This window comes from Myotis yumanensis, unplaced genomic scaffold, assembly GCF_028538775.1.
Source record: "Myotis yumanensis isolate MYYU_CA2020_CCGP unplaced genomic scaffold, mMyoYum1.0.hap1 SCAF_3, whole genome shotgun sequence".
NCBI classification, from domain to species: Eukaryota; Metazoa; Chordata; class Mammalia; order Chiroptera; family Vespertilionidae; genus Myotis; species Myotis yumanensis.
The window spans coordinates 190,286,209-190,307,014 of NW_027223754.1; the positions used below are offsets into that span (position 1 = coordinate 190,286,209).

At 42.4% G+C, this 20,806-nt stretch overlaps 1 protein-coding gene and 1 pseudogene across 1 annotated transcript; one reads left to right on the forward strand and one right to left on the reverse strand.

Moving 5' to 3' along the window:
* Positions 1 to 6,267: 6,267 nt before the first annotated feature.
* Positions 6,268 to 9,775, reverse strand: LOC139006489 (PEST proteolytic signal-containing nuclear protein pseudogene; annotated as a pseudogene).
* Positions 9,776 to 10,276: 501 nt separating this feature from the next.
* On the forward strand, positions 10,277 to 16,779 carry LOC139005650 (uncharacterized). Its single transcript, XM_070407844.1, has 6 exons — positions 10,277 to 10,346; positions 12,185 to 12,982; positions 13,119 to 13,184; positions 14,528 to 14,575; positions 15,814 to 15,864; positions 16,549 to 16,779. Coding segments are annotated over exons 1-6 (1,035 nt in total). The 3' UTR covers positions 16,551 to 16,779.
* Positions 16,780 to 20,806: the final 4,027 nt, after the last annotated feature.

Below are 20,806 nucleotides of genomic sequence, written 5' to 3' on the forward strand. Positions count from 1 at the left end.
TGAAGCAACTCAGGATATCCTGGGACATCTAACACAGGCTGGAAGGAGGTAAGGGTTCTGACCATGTAAGTACCCTCCCCCCTAACTCCCCCCTCCCCCATCCCTAGATCTCTGTCTGTGGGATCCAGTGGAAGAAAAAGTTGTGAAAATACTTTTCTCCCTTTCTAAGTTTAGATTGGTGGTGAGACTGGTTTCTTGGGCAAACATGACTGTGCTAAAGATTTGATTTGAACCTCTGGTTTTTTGTTGACCCCATTCTTCCAGAGATGGTCATTATCTCTGCGAGCTTGAGGATGAAGATGCAGCTGGTGGGCAAAGGGGCTGTGGATCCAGCCTAGGGAATCCTTATTTGGACTAAAGGGAGGAAAACATGTGACCTCCTGCGTTTTGGAACAGCTGTTTAAAACAGGCCCCACATGTTTCTTAGGCTACTGTGGGGATGAACTGTTGGATCTGGGAGGGCTGCACCCTTCGCACTCTCTGTGGAACCCTCTTGCTTCCTTAGTTAGGCCACAGAAGGATTGCTCTTTGGAGTCACTGTAAATCTTACCATCAATGGCCAGACAATAGATCCTTTGAATTGGTAAAACTTTTAAATTAAAGCATTTATTTATGTATTTGTTTATAGAATTTGTAATTCTTGCCTGAGGCTATGTTTTTTAAAAAGTTGATTTTAGAGAGAGAGAAAGGAGGAGAGAGAGAAAAAAAAAAACACTGATGGGTTGCCTCACATATGAGCCCTGACCCCGAATGGAACCCGTAACCTTTTGGCTTATGGGAGGATGCTCCAACCATCTGAGCCACCCAGCCAGGGCTAAAATATCCTTTCTGGAAAGCTCTCATATCGGTATAATGACTAGCCATTAAAACTCCCTTAAGAAGATGAAAGGACAGAAATTACAACAAAAATCAAAGTCCGCTCAGACCACTTCCTATTTGCCTTTAGATATTTGTAGATATTGTAAAAAATCAGGACACTGGAAATACAATTGTCCAGCACGTAAGAAAAAAAAAGGAAAAGAAAAAAATGGCAACAATCTCACTAAAGACAACCTTACATTTTATGTCCTAAGAACTTGGCTGGGTAATCATCAAGTTGGAAGCTCCAAAATATGGCCAAACAGAAATGTGGGCTAAAGTCCATTTTTAGTGAGGGTCCTACTGAAAGGGCAAGGACTACGCCCTCCATCTTACACTGGATCCTCCATCTTTGGGCAGCCATGTGCTTGGCAAGGCTTCTTCCCGGAAGCCCAAGCCTCTGCTAGCCACACCCAGGACTTCTTTAAACTAACCAATGACAATCAAGGGAAGTGCGTACCATAGATATGACCACATCCTGTGTAACGAGACATCGACTTGCGCCTGGCCAATCGGCAGGGCCCACAGTCCCCTCTCCTCCCCTTACTCCCCCCCCCCCCCCCTGCCCCCTATAAAACTCCTCTTCCCACCGGGCTAGCCCTCTCTCTGCCACTTGCTGCTGTGCCAGTAAGGAGGTGCCAAGCCCGGGTTTGAATAAAAGACTCTCTGCTTTTGCATCGGACTCGGCTGGCTCCCTGGTGGTCTTTTGGGGATCCTGAAATCTGGGCATAACACTACCAAACTGCTGCCAACCCTCAGGGAATTTATAACCTCAGTCCTCGGTCCAAGGCAATCTAAAGGCCATAATTAAAAAAAAAAAAAATCTTACACCAGAAAGGGTCCTTGAATGTTTAGCCATTTATCCTGAGGCCAATGAAAGAGGGAAATAAAATTTCACATTGTCCCTTCCTTCTCAATCCTGACCAATTGGTTATTGATCCTTTTTCTCCCAGGGATAGCTATGCCTGTGCCCTGAGGATGTGGCATTAGCTTTTTGCCTGCTTGAGATATGTCAGGTATCAATTCTTTCTTTTGAAGGTCAGAGGGAATGACCCGGAAGGCACAAAACTTCGTACGCATCGAGTCCATCGAATTGTTTAATACTGCCAGAAAGAAATATTGTATGTCCTAGCTGAAAAGACATTTTAAAAGAATTTTATAGCCCTGTGATCAGAAATGTAGCAAAATTGGAAGCTCATTTTTCAAAGTCTGATAGGAATGTTTTTAAGCCTCCTCAGCAACTCCCAGAGGCCCTCCTATGAATGATCAGGAATGTAAACAGTCATAGCTGCCTGAGACTGAACAAACAAAAGGAAACAAATGGAAACAGGAGCTTTTCAAAAGCACAGGCTGCTGAAAACTCTAAGTCTAGCCCCCAGCCCTCCAGCTTCTTTAAACATTGTCAAATGAACTGATGAAGATGATTATATTCCTAACAACTTTTTGTCTGAAATATTGCTGATTTTAGAAAAATGCTTTGTTTTCCAGGTACAAGGAAACTTGTTTCTTTTAAACTACCTAAGAACTGGAGCGAGTTGGTAAATTACACCTTTGTGAGCGGAATTGAAACATTTGTTGTTTTCTTCCTACTTGATCCCTCCAGAATATAGAAACTCCCAGGGAGTGTTCTTATTTTCTTGGCAGTATAGTTATTTGCATAAGTTCAATAAGAGTATGTTCTCTTTATAACAAGACACAATTGGAACCGGGTTATATACAGAGGCTTTTGTGGGAATGTCATGTGTGAGAGAGGCATGCGCAGATCAGATGAGACCAGACACCTTTAAGGAATTAAGATGGACTTATGGGAGCCTCTTGGACATATTGGCCTGGTACCTTGCTTACAGGCTTCCCAACCACCTTACCAGGGGAGTAAGGAAGGTCCCTTCCTGGCAGGTATGAGAACATCAGGATATTTGGGGAACCTCACTTAGAGAGGAATGGCTCCAAAGCTAAGAGTACTGCAAGCAAAATCTAATAGCAAGTATAAGGTTTGCCCTCTTAGCCTTGAGATACTGTTAAAAATTTAATCTGGAGATTCCTTATGAAAAACTCCAGCAGAGTAAATTTAAAAGAGCCTGTTTAACCAGTGGTTATTCTGCTGTACTTATACAAATAATCAGGCCAATTTTTTAAAAAACAAACAAACTAGACTTATTCTGCAAATAAATTCATCTTAATTTGACTATCCTGGTTAAAAATGAGGGTGATTTAGAGAGGAAAAATTATGTTTCAATAGTAAGTATAATGCATACTTATGGTTATTAGCTTCTGGTTCAGTTCATTGTCTTTGAAGTTTTGTTTTCCAGCTGTAAACTGGACTGGATCCTGAGTTTTTGGAGTTTTCTCAAATATTTGGCTGCAGTTCCTCAAACTAACATTTTCAATTTTCTCCTATCCTTTAACTTGGAATCACTGAAAACTGCAATGGCCATTTGTCCCCTTGAAGTCCTGCAAACTGCTGCTCCATGATTTGATATACACGTCAAGAAATCACCCTGGCCGAAACCGGTTTGGCTCAGTGGATAGAGCATCGGCCTGCGGACTGAAGGGTCCCAGGTTCGATTCCGGTCAAGGGCATGTACCTGGGTTGCGGGCACATCCCCAGTGGGAGATGTGCAGGAGGCGGCTGATCGGTGTTTCTCTCTCATCGATGTTTCTAACTCTCTATCTCTCTCCCTTCCTCTCTGTGAAAAATCAATAAAATATATATTAAAAAAAAAAAAAAAAAAAAAAAAAAAGAAATCACCCTGGCTCAATTCCCTCATGGGGCACATACCCAAATTTTGGGTTTGATCACTGGTCGGGTGGGTGCAGGAGGTAACCGATGGATGTTTCTCTCTCTCCCCCTCTCCCTAAAATCAATTTAAAAAACCCCCACACATACTAAACTTCAAGACATCACCACAACAGCTCATGCTTATACAATCTCCATGCCTGATGTTGTGTAAACCACCTGAGAGTTTTCTCCAAACACTCAATGACATCATCAGAGATGTATGCATCAAGTCTGACACCTAGAAGTCTGGCAGCCCTCCAGGCTCAGAAACTGTGTTTTTAATTTGCTCTAAACATTAACCTTTGTGTGTGTGGGTTTTTGTGGGGGTTTTTTTGGTTCCCATAGAAATGTCTCTCATTAAATACCTGTTTGCTTGCTCACACAATATAGACTAATTTACCACCTCCTGAAATGAGACAAAACTGCCTAACTGAATTGATCTATCTTCAGGATTAAGTGATTGTTCAATGAACTATGGACAATCTACCTACCAGCTTAGCTTCTGGACTGTAAAACTTCCTATTTGAATTTAAAAAGGTACATGGAAATTTTTATCTTTCCATCCTCACATTATGCATAAAACAAAAATTACGATCATAAACCAAAATCTCATGGACTTTAGCCTCATGTTTTCTGCTGCCTGTGGTATATTTCTATCAGCACCTAAATTTTCACTAGTCAAATGCATCGTGCCTATTCCTTCTGCAAATCCTGTCCTAACCAACCTCCTACTCCTCTCATTACCACTCAGACACTGGCTCCTGGTTTGACACCCCTGTGTATGTCATTGGAACAATTCAATCTTTAAAGTTATTTTTTAAATTATTTAAATTTCTTTTACTTTATTTTAAATATCTTTACTGAGGTTTAATTGACATAGCATAAACTTCAAATATTTAAAACATACAATTTGATAAGCTTTGATATATATATGTACATATATGCGACCATCACCACAGCTAAGATAATGAACATACCCATCATCCCCAAAAGATTTCTAGTGTTTCTTTGTAATCATCTCCACTTCTCCCTCTCTCCCACTCCCATCCCACCATCCCCAAACATACTGATCTGTTTTTTGTTGCTAGAGATCAAATTTGCTTTGTCTACAGTTTCATAAAAATGAAATCATATAGTATGAACTTTTTTTACAATATAGTGAGTAGACATTTGTACAATTTATGATGTGATCACCCTGATAACTCTAATACCCACCTGACACCATACATAGCTGTTACAGTATTATAGATTATATTCCCTATGCTAGATTTGTCCATGACTATTTTGTAACTACCCATTTGTACTTCTTAATCCCTTCACTTCTTTTCACCCATCCCCCAACCTGACTCCCATCTGGCAAATGTCAAAACGTTCCCTGTGTCTATGATTTTCTGTTTCCGTTTTGTTTGTTCATTTATTTTTTAATTTTTATTTATTTTTTTAAGTGAAATCATGTCATTGTCTTCCTCTGTCTGGCATATTTCACTCAGCACAATAGCCTCTAGGTCCATCGATAAAAAAGATTTCATTCTTTTATATGGCTGAGTCATATTCTATTACATATATGCACTACTTCTTCTTTATCCATTAAAAGACTCTTTTAATGTGATTTTTTTTTTTTAAAGGAAAGGGTAGGAGGAGGCATCACTGTAGAAGGAAATCCTAATGATCAAGAGAGAAAAAAAAAACTGTGCAATTGATTTCGTGACTGTTTCAGATTGCTTTGGGGGTTTATCAAATCTAATAATGGGCTCTTCCATCCTTTATCCATTCTTTAACCTCCTTTCAAATCTAACATAGCTGGGATTCTGCTTTTAAAATGTACGAGATAATTTGGTTCAAGAATAATGGGCAAAGCACCTAGCAAGATGTTGTTAGGGAACAAAGTTGTATAAGTCTGGCCCCTGCCCTCTGAAGCTTTCAATATAGTTGGGGAAGAGATGTAAGGAAGGGATTGATCTCTAACTATCAGAGTAATTACCCTTGACACGGAAATGATGAAGAGATGAATCTATACAGAAGAAAGATGGGAATTGACTCTGAGCCATTTTGCCTGGATTGAATCATGCTTCGACCTGTTACTAGCTCTTGTAACTTTGGGCAAGTTATTTAAATTGTTTGTGCCTCAGTTTCCTCATCTGTAAATTGGATCCAGTGATGAGCAATATTTTACTTTTATCTAACTTACTTTCAGTAACATTTTGCTCCAATGCAATACTCCTTTTCTATAAGGCTGTTCCTAGGAGACGGAAAGTTTAGTTAATAAGGGAGTTAAGTTACAGAGTAATTGCTTGCAGTTTAAACAAACAACTTTTTGCTTCCCTCTTAATGTGCTAATAGCTGTGTCTAAAAAATATGCCATTCTTAGAAAGGTACTATTTCTGATTTTCAAAAATTATCTGTGACCATTGGAAACTAATCATAGGAAACTACAAAATTAGCACATGTCTTGAAATCTGTATAGAAAATATAAATCATGTCAAGTTTCAAACTCTCACTTATTAGTGTACCACTCAACCTTGGAAAAATAAAAAGGTGTCTCCAAAGGTAGTCCTTGTTTTAAATACCATTCTTTAAAAAGGAAACTGTTCCTTTTAACTTTACAACACCCCCATTTCAAATCATATCATTTAATTGTCTTGGTCATGGGCATTTCGAAGATGAGATTTTACATTTCGCTCCCATTGCTTCTGGTTGTCATAAAACCCATGCTTGCCTGGCCAGTGTTGCTCAGTGGTCAAGGGTTGACCTATGAAACAGAAGGTCGTGGTTGGATTCCTGATCAGGGCACTTGACTGAGTTGCTGGCCTGATCTCCAGTAGGGGGCGTGCAGGAGGCAGTCAATCATCAATTCTCTCTCTTCGTTGATGTTTCTATCTCTCCCTCTCCCTTCTTCTCTGAAATCAATAAAAATATATGGAAAAACAAAACATAAAGAAAACCCATGCTTTTCTTTATTGAAGGAGAGTGGTCCTGCTGATGTTGGTGTAACCCCTTCAATATTCTTCACTTTGCTCCTGCAGGCATTTCCTCAGGTTCTCTATCTTAGTCTTCATTAAAAGCTGCTGCTACTGAAAGGGTTTTTGGAGCAAGAGTTGGAAGAGTTTCTTTGGGTTTACTTGATCCAAGTCTGATGGCTGTGCCTGATGCTTTCTTTGCCATCTGACTGCCGATGGCAAATCTAAACTGGAGATCATTGTAGGCTTTGCTGGGAGGCCTGCAGCTTCCTCAGCTGATGGCTTCTCAGCACTGCGACTGGAACTTTCCCTTCCATTCCTGGAAGACACTGTCCTAGTTTTCCCAGGTTTTTCTGCTGCTTCTTCGGGTCCTCTGGAGGCTCCAACTCAATGCTGCTTCTCAGACTTCTCTCCAGCCTTCCTGCCCTTGTTCCTCACTAGGGCCGCCCTGCACCACCCCACCCCACCCCACCCCACCCCACCCCACCCCTGCCTTTAAGGTGAAGTCTGTGCAGGGCTTCACTTCACAGGACAAAGTGGGCAGTGAGGAGATCAGGGAGCTCACTGGACTTGGGGGAGAAATAAAAGAGTGGTTGAGAGAGGCCCTAGCATCAGACTGCCCAATGGATTGCTTCTTCTTTTTTAAAAAAATATGCCTTTACTGATTTTTTTAGAAAAGGAGGAAGGGAGATAGAAACATTGATTGATGAGAGAGAAACATCTATTGGCTGCCTCCTGCATATCCCCCACTGGGGATTGAGCATGTGTCCTGACTGAGAATCAAACCAGTGACCTCTTGGTGCATGAGAGGATACCTAACCAACTGAGCCACACTGGCCAGGCTAGGCTGCTTCTTGATGCTACAATATTATTGTGTGACCTTTCATAACTTCCCTAACCTCTCTGTGCCATGGTTTCCTCATCTAAAAAAGGAGAATAATAAAATTACCTCAGGTTGGTATTGGGTAGAACAATACATACCTGTGGCACATAGTTGAGCAAAATGTTAAGTGTTATCACTATTGCTGAAAGGCTTTGTTACAGGGCAGTGAAAAGCGAGGAAAATTCCAGGGCAAAAGGAATAAGGAAACTGAGACAAGAAAGTTAAAACAAGGCCAAACAGTGCGGGCCATTCACAGCCAGCTTGTAAATTGCAAGCCCTTATCTCTCCCAAGGAGGCTTGTAAGCAAATGGTTAATGACTCTCCAACTGAAGAATGCAGAAAAGGAGGGGAGAAGGGGGAGAGAAGGGAGTTTTTCTCATGCACTAACCAGTGGTTCTCAATCTTCTGGCTCTTTAAATACAGTTCCTCATGTTGTGACCCAACCATAAAATTATTTTCGTTGCTACTTCATAACTATAATGTTGCTACTGTTATGTAATGTAAATATCTGATATGCAGGATGGTCTTAGGCGACCCCTGTGAAAGGGTCGTTCTACCGCCAAAGGGGTCGCGACCCACAGGTTGAGAACCGCTGCGTAACTAAACAAAGAAATCAGCCATTTTGGGGAAGGGGAAAGGACAGGTTTTTGTTTGTTTGTTTTGTCTTTTTAATCCCTAAACAAAGAAGCCAGCAGTCTTAAGGCTTGGCAAAATAAAATTGCCAGGTGCTTCTCGAGAATCCTGGGAAGGCCACACGAAGTAAAAAGGGACCTTGAGAATTAATCTGTATCAAGATCTCAGCAGAGGAATTTTGAAACCTATGGACAGGAGGCTATATAACGCTTCGAACGCCCACCCAACTCACTACTCAGATTAGCTGAGTTGGATGAAGTAGATTTGCTCCCTAACTTCTTTAAATTTGCTTGCTCTAATTGCTTTAATAAATTGGCTTTATCACAACACAATCAGGGTCTCTTGTTTACATTTATTGATACAAGACAGGAGTGGGGAGGGGGCAGCCCTCCCCCTCCCTCTCAGGGGGCTGTCATAACATCTTTTCTGGGGACTCTGGGCTGTGTGTAAGTTTCTGTCAATGATATTGCCAACCCTGTGGGTCCTGAGGTGCAGGAATCAGCTGTGACTTTTTAAGACATTTCGTACCGCTCAGGAGTTTTCTCGCCATCTGTTAGGGACCGCCATCTGTTAGGGACCGCTCACGAGTGTTCTCGTTTTTCACACCCATGGAAAAAGGAGCGAATCTAGATACTTATGTAAATTTTGTTTGGTCCCTCTTCATAGAGGAAAATGTTTTTTACACAGTACCATACGTTAAAAAAGTACTAGGAACTTTAATTGTTTAATTGTTTTTGTAAATAAAACAACACCTAAAGTGCATTATGATGATTTAAATAACGTGCAGTTTGCCCAAAAACGTGCAGTCCCTGGCGTATGTCTTAGAGATTTCTATGCGGTACACAATGTGTTAAGTAAAGAAAATAGGCCTGAAGGACTTGTGGGAGTTGGAACCTGTGATGGGAATTGCACATATGTGTTAACACCTCCTCTTCAGGTAATGACATGACTTTTAATTGAATGCTGAGGCTATTTATGTGTTAGTCTCTCTTGCATATTCTCAGCCCATTGTACACCTACTGTGAGGGTTAATCTGTGCTTGGCCAAGGACACATTGCAGCTTCGTGCTGCCCCCTAGAGGACGGGAAAAGTCACTAGCAGGAGCCAAGACTGCACAGCCATGAGTACTTGATGTGAATGACATCTCTGCATAACTTGAATATCTTCATTTGAATTTGGCGTCATTGAATTTGGAGTCCCTTGACCTAGGTTCCTCACCAGAAAAATGGGGATAATAATGACTCTCTAATAGGACTGTGGTGAGAATCAAATATGATAATAGCACATGTGAAATCTTATAATTTTATTTTTTTATATGTTTTATTGATTTTCTAGAGAGGAAGGGAGAGGGATAGAAAGTTAGAAACATCGATGAGATAGAAACACCGATCAGCCGCCTCCTGCACGCCCCCCACTGGGGATGTGCCCACAACCAAGGTACATGCCCTTGACCGGAATCGAACCTGGGACCCTTGAGTCCGCAGGCCGACGCTCTATCCACTGAGCCAAACCGGTTCTGGCAAATCTTATAATTTTAGATACATCTGCTTTATTGTAGTAATAATAGTCGGAGTAATTATTATTCTCGTCACAGTTCTCTTTGAGAGACCGGTTCGGGTTAGAAGACTGTGTAATAGGACTCTCCCTTACAATCAAAGTCGCCATCAGGCTCTGACCACAATTCTCAGCCCCGCATTCTGACTCAACGTAGCATTTCAAGAGTTTAGTAAAACAATAGTTGGCTCCAGCCTAGATGACAAACTTGCAATCTTGGGCTAGGAGTGGAGTCCTCTGTTAACCGGTGAAACTAGAATTTCCCCCTCATCCTCTGAAAAGCAGATAATTGCTGCTAATGGTAATGGGGCAATCCAACCTAGGACCTTATCAGGGTTTTCCTCCAACCTCTTCCTTGTTTCTCCCTCCCCCAGGGCCTTTGCTCCAGGGAGACATTCTCATTGTATGTGTATGTGTGTGTGTGAGCAGGAAAGGCTTACTTTTTTTTTTTTTTTTTTTTTAAATAGTAACCACCTGAGAATGCTGCCTTCAGCCCCTTGGGCTGAGGGTTCTACAAAAGCTGAGCAGAGCTCTTATCAGTCCAGCTCACTGAGGGCTTGCCACCTGCCTGCTCACCTTCTCCAGCCTCCTGTGCTCCCTGCCGCCTGAACCATGATCAGGAAGGTCCTCATCTTCTCTACCTGGTTTGTCCTGGCTGGGACTTTCCCCTTAATACTCCCAAGTAAGTGGACTATTGGGAGGTTTCTGGGAGAACAGGGCTAAGATCTCTTATGGTGTGTGTAAGGGGGGGATGGCATGGGGAAGAGGGAGCTAGCTAGCTAGCTAGAGAGAAACGAACTGAAAGTTGTAAAGTGAAATGGTTAAAACTATATTGACTTGGATTTAAGGTGAGGATGGGAGGTTGAGCTCTGAGGCCTTGGGCAGTTGAGTGGCTAAGCTAAGATTTGGGCTGTGTGTTTGAATTGACTTGGTAAAGGTATAAAGGCTGGGCAGATGGGATTAGGGTAGGTGATTAGAGAGCTACTGCGGGTTTTCTGTGTTCTCCTTCACTGTTGGGTGCTAAAGAGGCTTTATTCTATTTAATGGAAGTTTATAAATCCTAGGCTGTATCCTCATTTCATAGCTGAGTAAAGTTCAAAATGCTTTACAATTCAGCTCAGTCACACACAATGGAGACTAGCCGGTCTGGAAGGGAAACTTGTGAATCACATTGGGAAAGGCAAGGAGGAGGAGTCCTGTGGACCAGAGGAAGGAAGCTTTCCCCCAAAAGCTGTCTTTTCCAGTCGTTCCTGAATTCATTTCTAATGAGGAGGGCTGTCTATTCCTTTGCATTAAAATGGTTACCTCCCCCATTCTGTTCCTCCCACCTCTCCCACTGGTAGCTCTCAATATATCAGACGCTGGGGTTGGGTTCTTAGTTGCATGTGAATGAATGATAAAGCAAAGCAACTAAATTAGAGAGCTAATGACGTTGGCCTCATTGGTAGAATGCTCATACCCTGCTGAACTAGGCAGCCACTTGACTATGTATCTTTCACTCTCGCCCAAGAAGACCTGTTTGCACCCTCATCAGGCCTACATGGTTATGATGCTTATATATGGTTAGCAAGCCCCCAAATAATTGGATTGAATCCTCTATGGGACACTTTGGAAAATGATGTCCTAGACATTTAATGAGCAAATCGTAAGAGTAGCCCATTTTAGAGTCAATTCTACTGTTCTTTTTTCTTTTCTTTTTATTGAATGTATTGGGGTGATATTGGTTAACAAAATTATATAGGTTTAAGGTGTACTGTTCTATAATCTGTCATATACTGTATTGTGTGTTCACCAATCCAAGTCAAATCTCCTTCCATCACCACTTATCCCCCCTATACCCTCTTCTACCTCTTCCGCACCCCCTTGATTCCATTCTTTTTTTTTTTTTTTAAATATATTTTTATTGATTTTTTACAGAGAGGAAGGGAGAGAGAGATAGAGAGTTAGAAACATCGATGAGAGAGAAACATCGACCAGCTGCCTCCTGCACAGCCCCCACTGGGGACGTGCCCGCAACCCAGGTACATGCCCTTGACCGGAATCGAACCTGGGACCCTTCAGTCCGCAGGCCGACGCTCTATCCACTGAGCCAAACCGGTTTCGGCATTGATTCCATTCTTGATATGCACCTTGGAAATAGCTCTTTTCCTTGCTCTTTGCCCCTCTTTGTTTTTAAGTTTTCAGAAACCTGGAAGGATTACAGAGGGGGAGTTTTTAGAATGTTTATTCTGTTTTAGTCTGACTAATTCACATTTAGAGGCACAATATCAAACGTTCCTTCCTAAACTGACCCTCAAGAAGGGTGGTGTAGGGACACTGAGCATACTACCGGATGGCAGTTAGTATTCTGGACGTTCTAGCAGTTGGCAGAAGAGAGACTTGTAGGGAGATGCCATTTGATTCGTTATACCAAGTTATGTCCCTGTTTTCCCCAGGGAAGATCTAGCTTGGAATAGGAAGGGTGTGGAGATGGTGGAGATACTCTTGCTAGAAAATATTTGAGCTGTTTGTTTTTTCTAGACATCGACTATCATGCAGACATGTTCAAGGACTCAGAGTTACAACCTGAACTAAATTCAATCATTGACCCAGAATCACCCACTGACCTGGACCTCGCTGGTGCTTTAGAGTCACCCACTGCCCTGGACCTCACTGATGCTTTAGAGTCACTCACTGACAAGGACCTCACTGATGCTTTCAAGTCATTCACTAATAAGGACCTCGCTGATGCTTTAGAGTCATTCACTGACAAGGACCTCGCTGATGCTTTAGAGTCAGTCACTGACAAGGACCTCGCTGATGCTTTAGAGTCACTCACTGACAAGGACCTCGCTGATGCTTTCAAGTCATTCACTGACCTGGACCTCACTGGGGCTGTAGAGTCATCCACTGCCCTGGACCTCACTGGGGCTGTAGAGTCATCCACTGCCGTGGACCACACTGATGCTGTAGAGTCATCCACTGCCCTGGACCTCACTGGGGCTGTAGAGTCATCCACTGCCCTGGACCTCACTGGGGCTGTAGAGTCATCCACTGCCCTGGACCACACTGATGCTGTAGAGTCATCCACTGCCCTGGACCTCACTGATGCTGTAGAGTCGACCACTGCCCTGGACCTCACTGGGGCTGTAGAGTCATCCACTGCCCTGGACCTCACTGGGGCTGTAGAGTCATCCACTGCCCTGGACCTCACTGGGGCTGTAGAGTCATCCACTGCCCTGGACCACACTGATGCTGTAGAGTCATCCACTGCCCTGGACCTCACTGATGCTGTAGAGTCGACCACTGATGTTTATTTGGAGAATACACAGGCTTCGGGTAAGTAAGGGTTCTGACGGCAGGAGTTGGTGGGCGCCCATCTTTTACATTTCTGAGGGAAAGGCTGCTTTCCTCCAGTGAACTGGATTCCCCGCATAGGACATGACCACACCCATTTCCCATTCTGTTTTCCTAGAATTGTCTACTGAAGTGGGCTCAACTATCCCCAGCATTATGGGAGAAGCCACTGAGGAGGCCACAGGTAAAAAGTCCTGTCTTCAAAAATGCAGAATTGTCTCCCTGCCTCTCTTTCCTTATGTACAGCCATTGCATAGGAATGTCCCGAGGTAACTTATACAGCTGGGGATACCTTGCTGCTTTGTTCTCTGAGATGATACTCGTACATTGTGAAATGATTACCACAGTACGTTAGTTTGGTTGAAACTTGAGGAAAATTGAAGCATTTTCCCAGTGTCAGCAGATGGAACCATTTGAACACCAGTAAGCTCCAGCCTGGAGGTCGCCCTGACCTGGTCTCCAGGACCAGCCTTCTGGGCTTCTCTAAAGAGGGACGAGCTTCTTGTGTCTCCAAAAGATCAATGGTTAGGGTGGCAAAATAGCTTAAGAATTTGCTCTTTTCCAGTTGATTACAATTCAATTTACACAGGGAACATTTTGAATGAAGATTACATAAGTATAAATCTTATTTGAATTTAGGCTGAAGAGAAGAAAGGGGGGTTTAAAAGCCTCATAAATGAAGCAGTGGTCCTATCTCTGCCTACCTCTGTCTCAGGCCTCATCTGCTTACATTTTTCTCTGTCTTTTAGCCACAGGGTCAATGCCTCTGTCACATGAACAAAACCCAATTGTTTGTGGGATGCCTTCATTATTGCTAAGAAGGAGCCATGGGCCTTACCTACAAAAAATTTTTTTAAACAATCTGCTCCTTATATCTACAAATAATAGCTAACATTTGTTGAGATTTACTCTATTCCAGCACTGCCTTAAATATATTGGGAGAATGGAGGCAGTAGTAGCAGGAAGCTAGAAATTGTATTTTAGTGGCAGCTCAGGGGCTTTAAATTCTTTTTCCACTAATTATCCTCCTCACAGAACATCTCTCATTTGCAAAATGAAGCTCTATCTCAGTTGTACTCTCACTGCCCAACCTGTAGGGGTTGATTAAAAAGTTAATGTAAGTTAATGCTGCCTCCCACCCTAATCCTCCCACTCTTACCCCCATCCCATGGGGCAATAGGAAAATTCTCATGTTTGACCATAAGAGCAAGACGCAGCCTCATGGCCCAGATGCCTCTAGTCATTTCTGCTAATATGCTGAACCCCATAGCCTGCTTATCAAGAGATGCTTTCTGGCTGTGGCAGTTACCAATGAACTGAGTTTTATTTCCCCCCTGCAATGCATTTATTTAATATTTTCCCAGTTTTATTGAAATATAATTGACATATAACATTGTATAAGTTTAAGGTGTATAATATGATTACCTGATATATGTATAGATTAAGAAATGTTGGTGTTTAATAGGAAGAGAAAATTCATGGAGGTTTTATCCTTTGAAGTTAACTAAGTGACTTCTTTATTTCTAGCAAGTGTTCCTGGTGATTATTTGGAAAAGCCCATGACTGGAGCAACAGGTAAGATTAAAGAGCTTTGACTTACTTTTTTGTCTATTCTTAGACTTTGAGGGATATTTTTCTTCAAGGCTTTTCAGGACAGACTCAGGAAGTGGGGCTCTGGGAGGTACTCTGCCCACGTTTATACCCTTCTCAGCCAGGCGCAGGTTTGCTTGAGGATGTCCGTTTTTGGGGAAGAAGACAGGCCTTGGCTCTTGTACATGAAGACGTGACTGGTCCATGTGTTCCTCTCAGGGATGTCCAAGGGCAAGTGGAGACCAGTCCTTTGCTGGGGTCCAACCCCAGCGGGTCCAGGGGTCCCCAAAGGTGTGGACAGAGTCGGCGATGAAGGAATGACACGGGGTCAGCGTTCAGTTGATCAGCATAGCGAGGTTCTCCCTTCAGGATCTCAAGCCATGTTCTCTAGGTTCTGTCTAGGTTCTGTATCTCCTGTTGTCTTGTTACATCTGTATTTATACCAGTTGATTCCAATCCTATCAATCTCTATTCCAAAGGTTAGGGCGTTTCTTATCTCCATTCCACGGAGTAAAGATTATGTAGCTTAAGTGTGATTGTAGTTAAAGTGATTAACTACCCGCCTGGCACTTAGTTAAGGGGTTTTATCCCCTCCCTAACTTCAGGGAAAAATCCCTACCTGGGGAAACAACCTTTCTTGGAGAGGTGACCTTGGTTAAAACACATAGCACCAAGAAGGTGAGCAAACATATTAAGAACAGTATGCCATATATGCCAGGTCCCTTGAAACAGCGAGGATGGACCGGCTCCTGGCAGTCCTTTACCCAAATCCTCCTCCTAGAGGAGCCATGGGCAAAATACGGCCCGCGGGCCGGATCCGGCCCGTTTGAAATGAATAAAAATAAAAAAATAAAAGACCGTACCCTTTTATGTAATGATGTTTACTTTGAATTTATATTAGTTCACACAAACACCCCATCCATGCTTTTGTTCCGGCCCTCCGGTCCAGTTTAAGAACCCATTGTGGCCCTCGAGTCAAAAAGTTTGCCCACCCCTGTCCTAGAGAGTGTTTGCATTTCATTTCCACGGCAGGATTTCAGGCATGGCAGAGTGCCATGGTGGGAAGGAGGAGGTCAGTTTTGGTGGCACAGTCTCAGTAGAGTCCCATGTTTACTAGGGCTACTTGAGACTGTTAGCCGAATGCCAGACACACCGTGAATGATATATATTGGAAGTGAATAAAAACCATTTATTTATTTATTTATTTTTTCACTTAATTGCAGATGAACCCAGCACCTCCACGGAAAGCAATGAGTTCACCCCAGAGCTTGTTTGTAAGTTTCTTCTCTTTTGCCCCTGATATCTTATTAGGGATTTGACACCATTTTCAATGCTGGTTTTAATCCACTGGAAAAGGATTGCAAATTTCACAGCCTTCCAGGATGCTGAGATCAGCTATAAAATCTAATTGAAGGTTAAAGACAACCTCTTTTCTCTCTGAGGTTTATCTTCCAAATCCCGAATTGTCTGGATTTTTAGTACCCAAATAGGCACAGGACAAACAAGTTCTTTCTCTTGGTTGTTCCAGGACTTCTTCCTTCCCGTTTCTATAGGATGTGGATTCCAGTCCAGTCCATGGACTCCTTATAAGGGAGAGCCTGCATAAAAGGCATCAGATTTCCTGATGCAACAGAACATACAATTCAGCGAAAAACTGTAAAGCCTGTGGTTCTGAATCAGGAGGTGCCAGTTTTAATACTGGGCCCCACTCTTGGCTTTTTTTTTTTTTTTTTAATCCACTAATGTGGCTTTTTCATGCAGTTAAATGGATACCTGGACAGTGTGTAAAATATCTCATTTAAGGCACCAGGAGAAGGAGGGAGAATACGTGTTTAGGCCTTAAAGAAATTCAGTTACATGCACAAGGTCAGAGTGGGGAGTGGGAAAGATGAGTCTAATTTTTTGAGCTCCAGGGTCTCTGCTTTCTTTTGATAATGCCTATTTATTTTTTATTTTAGAAAAGGAAGCAGATTCTCCATCGGCTGAGATCTTGAGTCTCCTAACCACAATTTCCTAAGAAGACGCTGAGCTTCTGCACAAGCCCGCTGTTCCATTGTAGGAGCTTGAATGATCCGAAAAGACCCGTGAGCCTTCGTATATATCCAGCTGAGGATAAACGCAGTGGAACTGTCCACAGACAGAGGATGTGCACATTTCTGAACCATGTCCATTTCATATGAGACCAATAAATGTTCACGAGATAACAGACTACTTAGTTGCCTTGTGTTAGTACCAATAATCATGTTATTTTCTCTGACAGAGACTTCAGGCTCCAACTCCTCATGACCATAGGAAAGCATGAAAGGAAGCTATGGAAACTGCATTAGCTTTTCTAGTCCTGCTCTAACAAAGTTCTGCAAACTTAGCAGCTGACAACAACACAAACCTGTTATTTTACAGCTCTGAAGTTCCAAAGCCTGAAAGGCATCTCACTGGGTTAAAAAACATGTGTCAGCAAACATTGTCTTTGATAAAACTTATAGGACAAATATAAGCCACAATATACTAGTATGAAGACTGAAAACAGGCAGAATGGTCAATGACATGACAGAAAGGAGAAAGGTAATACTCAGGTACCTGTGGAAGCCTGAGTTGGGTAAAGCGATACCAAGTAGACATATGCTGATTCATGTTATAGAACCCTGGCAAGGCTCAAGGATTGTAGACATCAGGTGCTGCGGTGATTCAATTGGAGGAGTAATGATAGTGGTGAGACAGGTAATATAAAATAGTTAGGTTTATATCCTCCATCATTCCAGCAAGAGAATAGGTTTATTCTCTAGAAAAACTGAACCAGAGAGGTTCTGGTCTTGGAGGCAACTGCCCCCGGAAGAGGGTACGAGTGAAATGCTGTTCTAAGGAAACAGGGCAATGAAATGAAAGCCTATAAAATGAATGGAGAGGTGCCCCACCTCCTACCCTGGCCAGCTCCAAGGTGCCACCAGCGAAGATTAGCTTGCCAAGCAGGAGCTAGGAGGATTTAGTCTCAGAGACAGCATCTGGAGGCATCTTCAACAAAATAGCTCTCAGGTCACCCAGTCTCCCTACTCTGAGGCACATGATTCTGCAAAACTCTTGCAATGCATGTAGAGTTTTCTGATTGCCTTACCATCTAAGTTTTTCATATAAATAGACAGCAAAGGATCACTAGTTGAAAATCTTCCTCAAATAAGGCTTGAAGTAAAAAAGCAGTAAAAATAGAACTCAGAGGAAAGATAATGAATATGAGGAGCAGAAGAAACCTTTAAGACACTGTAATTAATATATTCAGAGGGATGAAAATAGATATTGCATCCTTGAAAAAAGAATAGGCTGCTATTAAATAATCAACCAGAAAATTAAAAAGAAATATTGGCTATTATTATAAATTTATGGAAGATAAAGGTAAGGAATTCCCCTATAACATAGAACAAAAAGGCAAAGAGATAGTCGATAGGTGAGAAATGAAAAAAAATTTCAACTAACAAATTTCAAAGGAAATAGTATCTTAGAAAAGTAATTATCAATAAAACATTTCTTGCTGGAAGCCGATCCACCCTTGCTGCTTGACGCAGTCGCTGCAGGGAAGAAACATCTGCACAGCTTATGTTTCAAGGGACCTGACATATATGACATATGTTTGCTCCCCCTCTTAAGCACTATGTGTTTTAACCAGGACCACCTCCCAGAGAAAGGTTGTTTCCCCAGGTTAGGGGTTAACAGGACTAAGGAAGAGAATAAATCAGTAAATCCCCCCTCTAGTGTTACAGAAATACCATGTACTACTTATGAAGAACTTGGACTAAGACTGTTGGCAATAGATTTGGGACTTGTTGGGCCCACATCCCCAGGGGTCTGCCTACCAGGGAAAGCACCAAAGCCTATACCCCTGGAGACCCACCAACACAGGGCAGTCCCAGGGAAGGCAAGCAGCAAGGCTGGGAGGACATAACCTTTACTGGGTAGGATAAACTCCTTCAGTCACTTCCTTGTAGCTTATCAGTAGAGCAATAGAATAGTAACCTTGGAATAACCCTTATAATGGAACACAGAGATTAACTTAGACAAGATTAAAATCAACAGAACTAGATAGAGACAGGATTATGGAAATGAAACTAGGAACTGTAGAAGGTTTCCAGAAACATACCATGATGTAATTATAGAGGCATGCTTATGGGATCAAATAATATAAATATAGATGTAATAGAACAATAAAGTGAGAACCCAACCATGCTGATCAACTGAACGCTGCCTCCATGTCATTCCTTCTTCGCTGACTCCGTCCACACCTTTGGGAACCCCTGGACCTGCTGGGGCTGGACCCCAACAATTCCTCAGAACTTAAGAATGGTTTTCCACATTGAAAGTGTCCAATGATTATCCACAGGCCCCCATTTGACATTTGCAAGGTCCAGTGAACAACTACAAAAGGAGGCGGATGTACTATTTCTCCAAATATTTGCAAGAGATAACTGAGCTAGAGCCGAGGTTCAGGTCCCATTTCCACCCAGGTCCTGCAGCCTGTTCCTTGGAGATTGCCTAGAGACTAAAGGAGCTCTGTTCTCCTGCACAAGCCATGACCCTGCAAACTAAGAGTGGGAGGGGCAGGCTGTCTGCTGGAATAATAGGAGATTAAAAGCTGGTCTGGACTCAGGACCGACCTGGTCAATTTCCTGTGAGGACCGGCCAGGCAAGTTTTCCTCCCTCATGTCTCACTTCTGATTGAGGATTTATGGGAACTTCTAAGCACCTCCCCAAACTACACCACTGAGCATAAGAATGGAGGAAATTCAGTTACATGGAGAACTCTCTGCCTATACATGCTTTTGATGGATTTTAGGTGACTAGTTTGATACAAAAGTAGTCATTTTTTCCTCTGGTGTCTTAGGGCAGAAGCAGTGAAATTCTTATTTTCTTTTGACCTCCATGTACATTTAGAATGTATCTAGCCACCTTTCTTTTTTTTTTTTATCCTCTCCCGAGGCTATTTTTTAAAAAATATATTTTATTGATTTTTTACAGAGAGGAAGGGAGAGGGATAGAGAGTTAGAAACATCGATGAGAGAGAAACATCGATCAGCTGCCTCCTGCACACTCCCTACTGGGGGTGTGCCCGCAACCAAGGTACATGCCCTTGACCGGAATCGAACCTGGGACCCTTGAGTCTGCAGGCCAACGCTCTATCCACTGAGCCAAACCGGCTAGGGCCCGAGGCTATTTTTTTCCTCTTGAATTTTAGAGAGACTGGAAAGGCGAGGAAGAGACGGAGAGAAACACCAGTGTGAGAGAGATACATCAGTTAGTTGCTTTCCGCATGCCCGCCTGAGGCACATGCCCTTGACGGGAATCGAACCTGGGACACTTTAGTTTGTAGGCCAACACTCTGTCCACTGAGCCAAAATGGCTAGGGTTACCTAGTTACCTTTCCATTTCAAGTTTTGGCTTTTGGACTTCCTAAGATATAGTATAAGTAAAAATCCTCTGTCCATCCAGTGTTTATAAAGAGAGACACTGAAATTGTACTTTTCTTGTTATGGGCTTCATGGGAGCTGAAGTGTTATCTTCCTGGCATTAATCCCTTTCCCTAAACCTATGAAGTCCAAAAAGCTAAGCCTCAGGTGAGTTGCCTTAAATCCACTCACAATGGTCTCACAGTAGTCACAGAGGATCTCCTACCAGGGTTCCAGAAACTTTCCCCATGAAGGCAATAGAGGTTCTCACTAGAGCCATGGAGAACCCTTATCAAGTCCCAAATGACTCACTCATCCTTTCAAGTCCTATGTGCTTCTTGGTTTAGAAAACCAAGAACTTTCATATGACTCCCAAGCAGATACTTCAAATTTCCATAGATAAAAATTGTAGAATTTGCTTAGGAATTTACTCTGATCATTTGAATACAGTGAAAATCACCGGATTATCTCATATTGTTCTTTATGCCTGATTTATTAAGCCAAACAGAGATTACTAGTCTGCCTGTAATAATTTCTGGTTTATCACAATCAGAAGGTGAAGAGTCCCATGGAATTTTTGGTTTATTAATTAGTTCTTCATCTTTGAACTCAAGAGGATCAATTAGTATTCAGTTCTGCTCTAATGATTGCACAATACTAGATGGCAGTCATTATTACACAATTCCTGGTCCTGGACCTGGTTAGTAATGACAGTCAATGGTAACTAATAGTTGCACATACTAGTAGTTTAAAAGTTTACAAGCATTTTTACACCCTTTTCTATCTT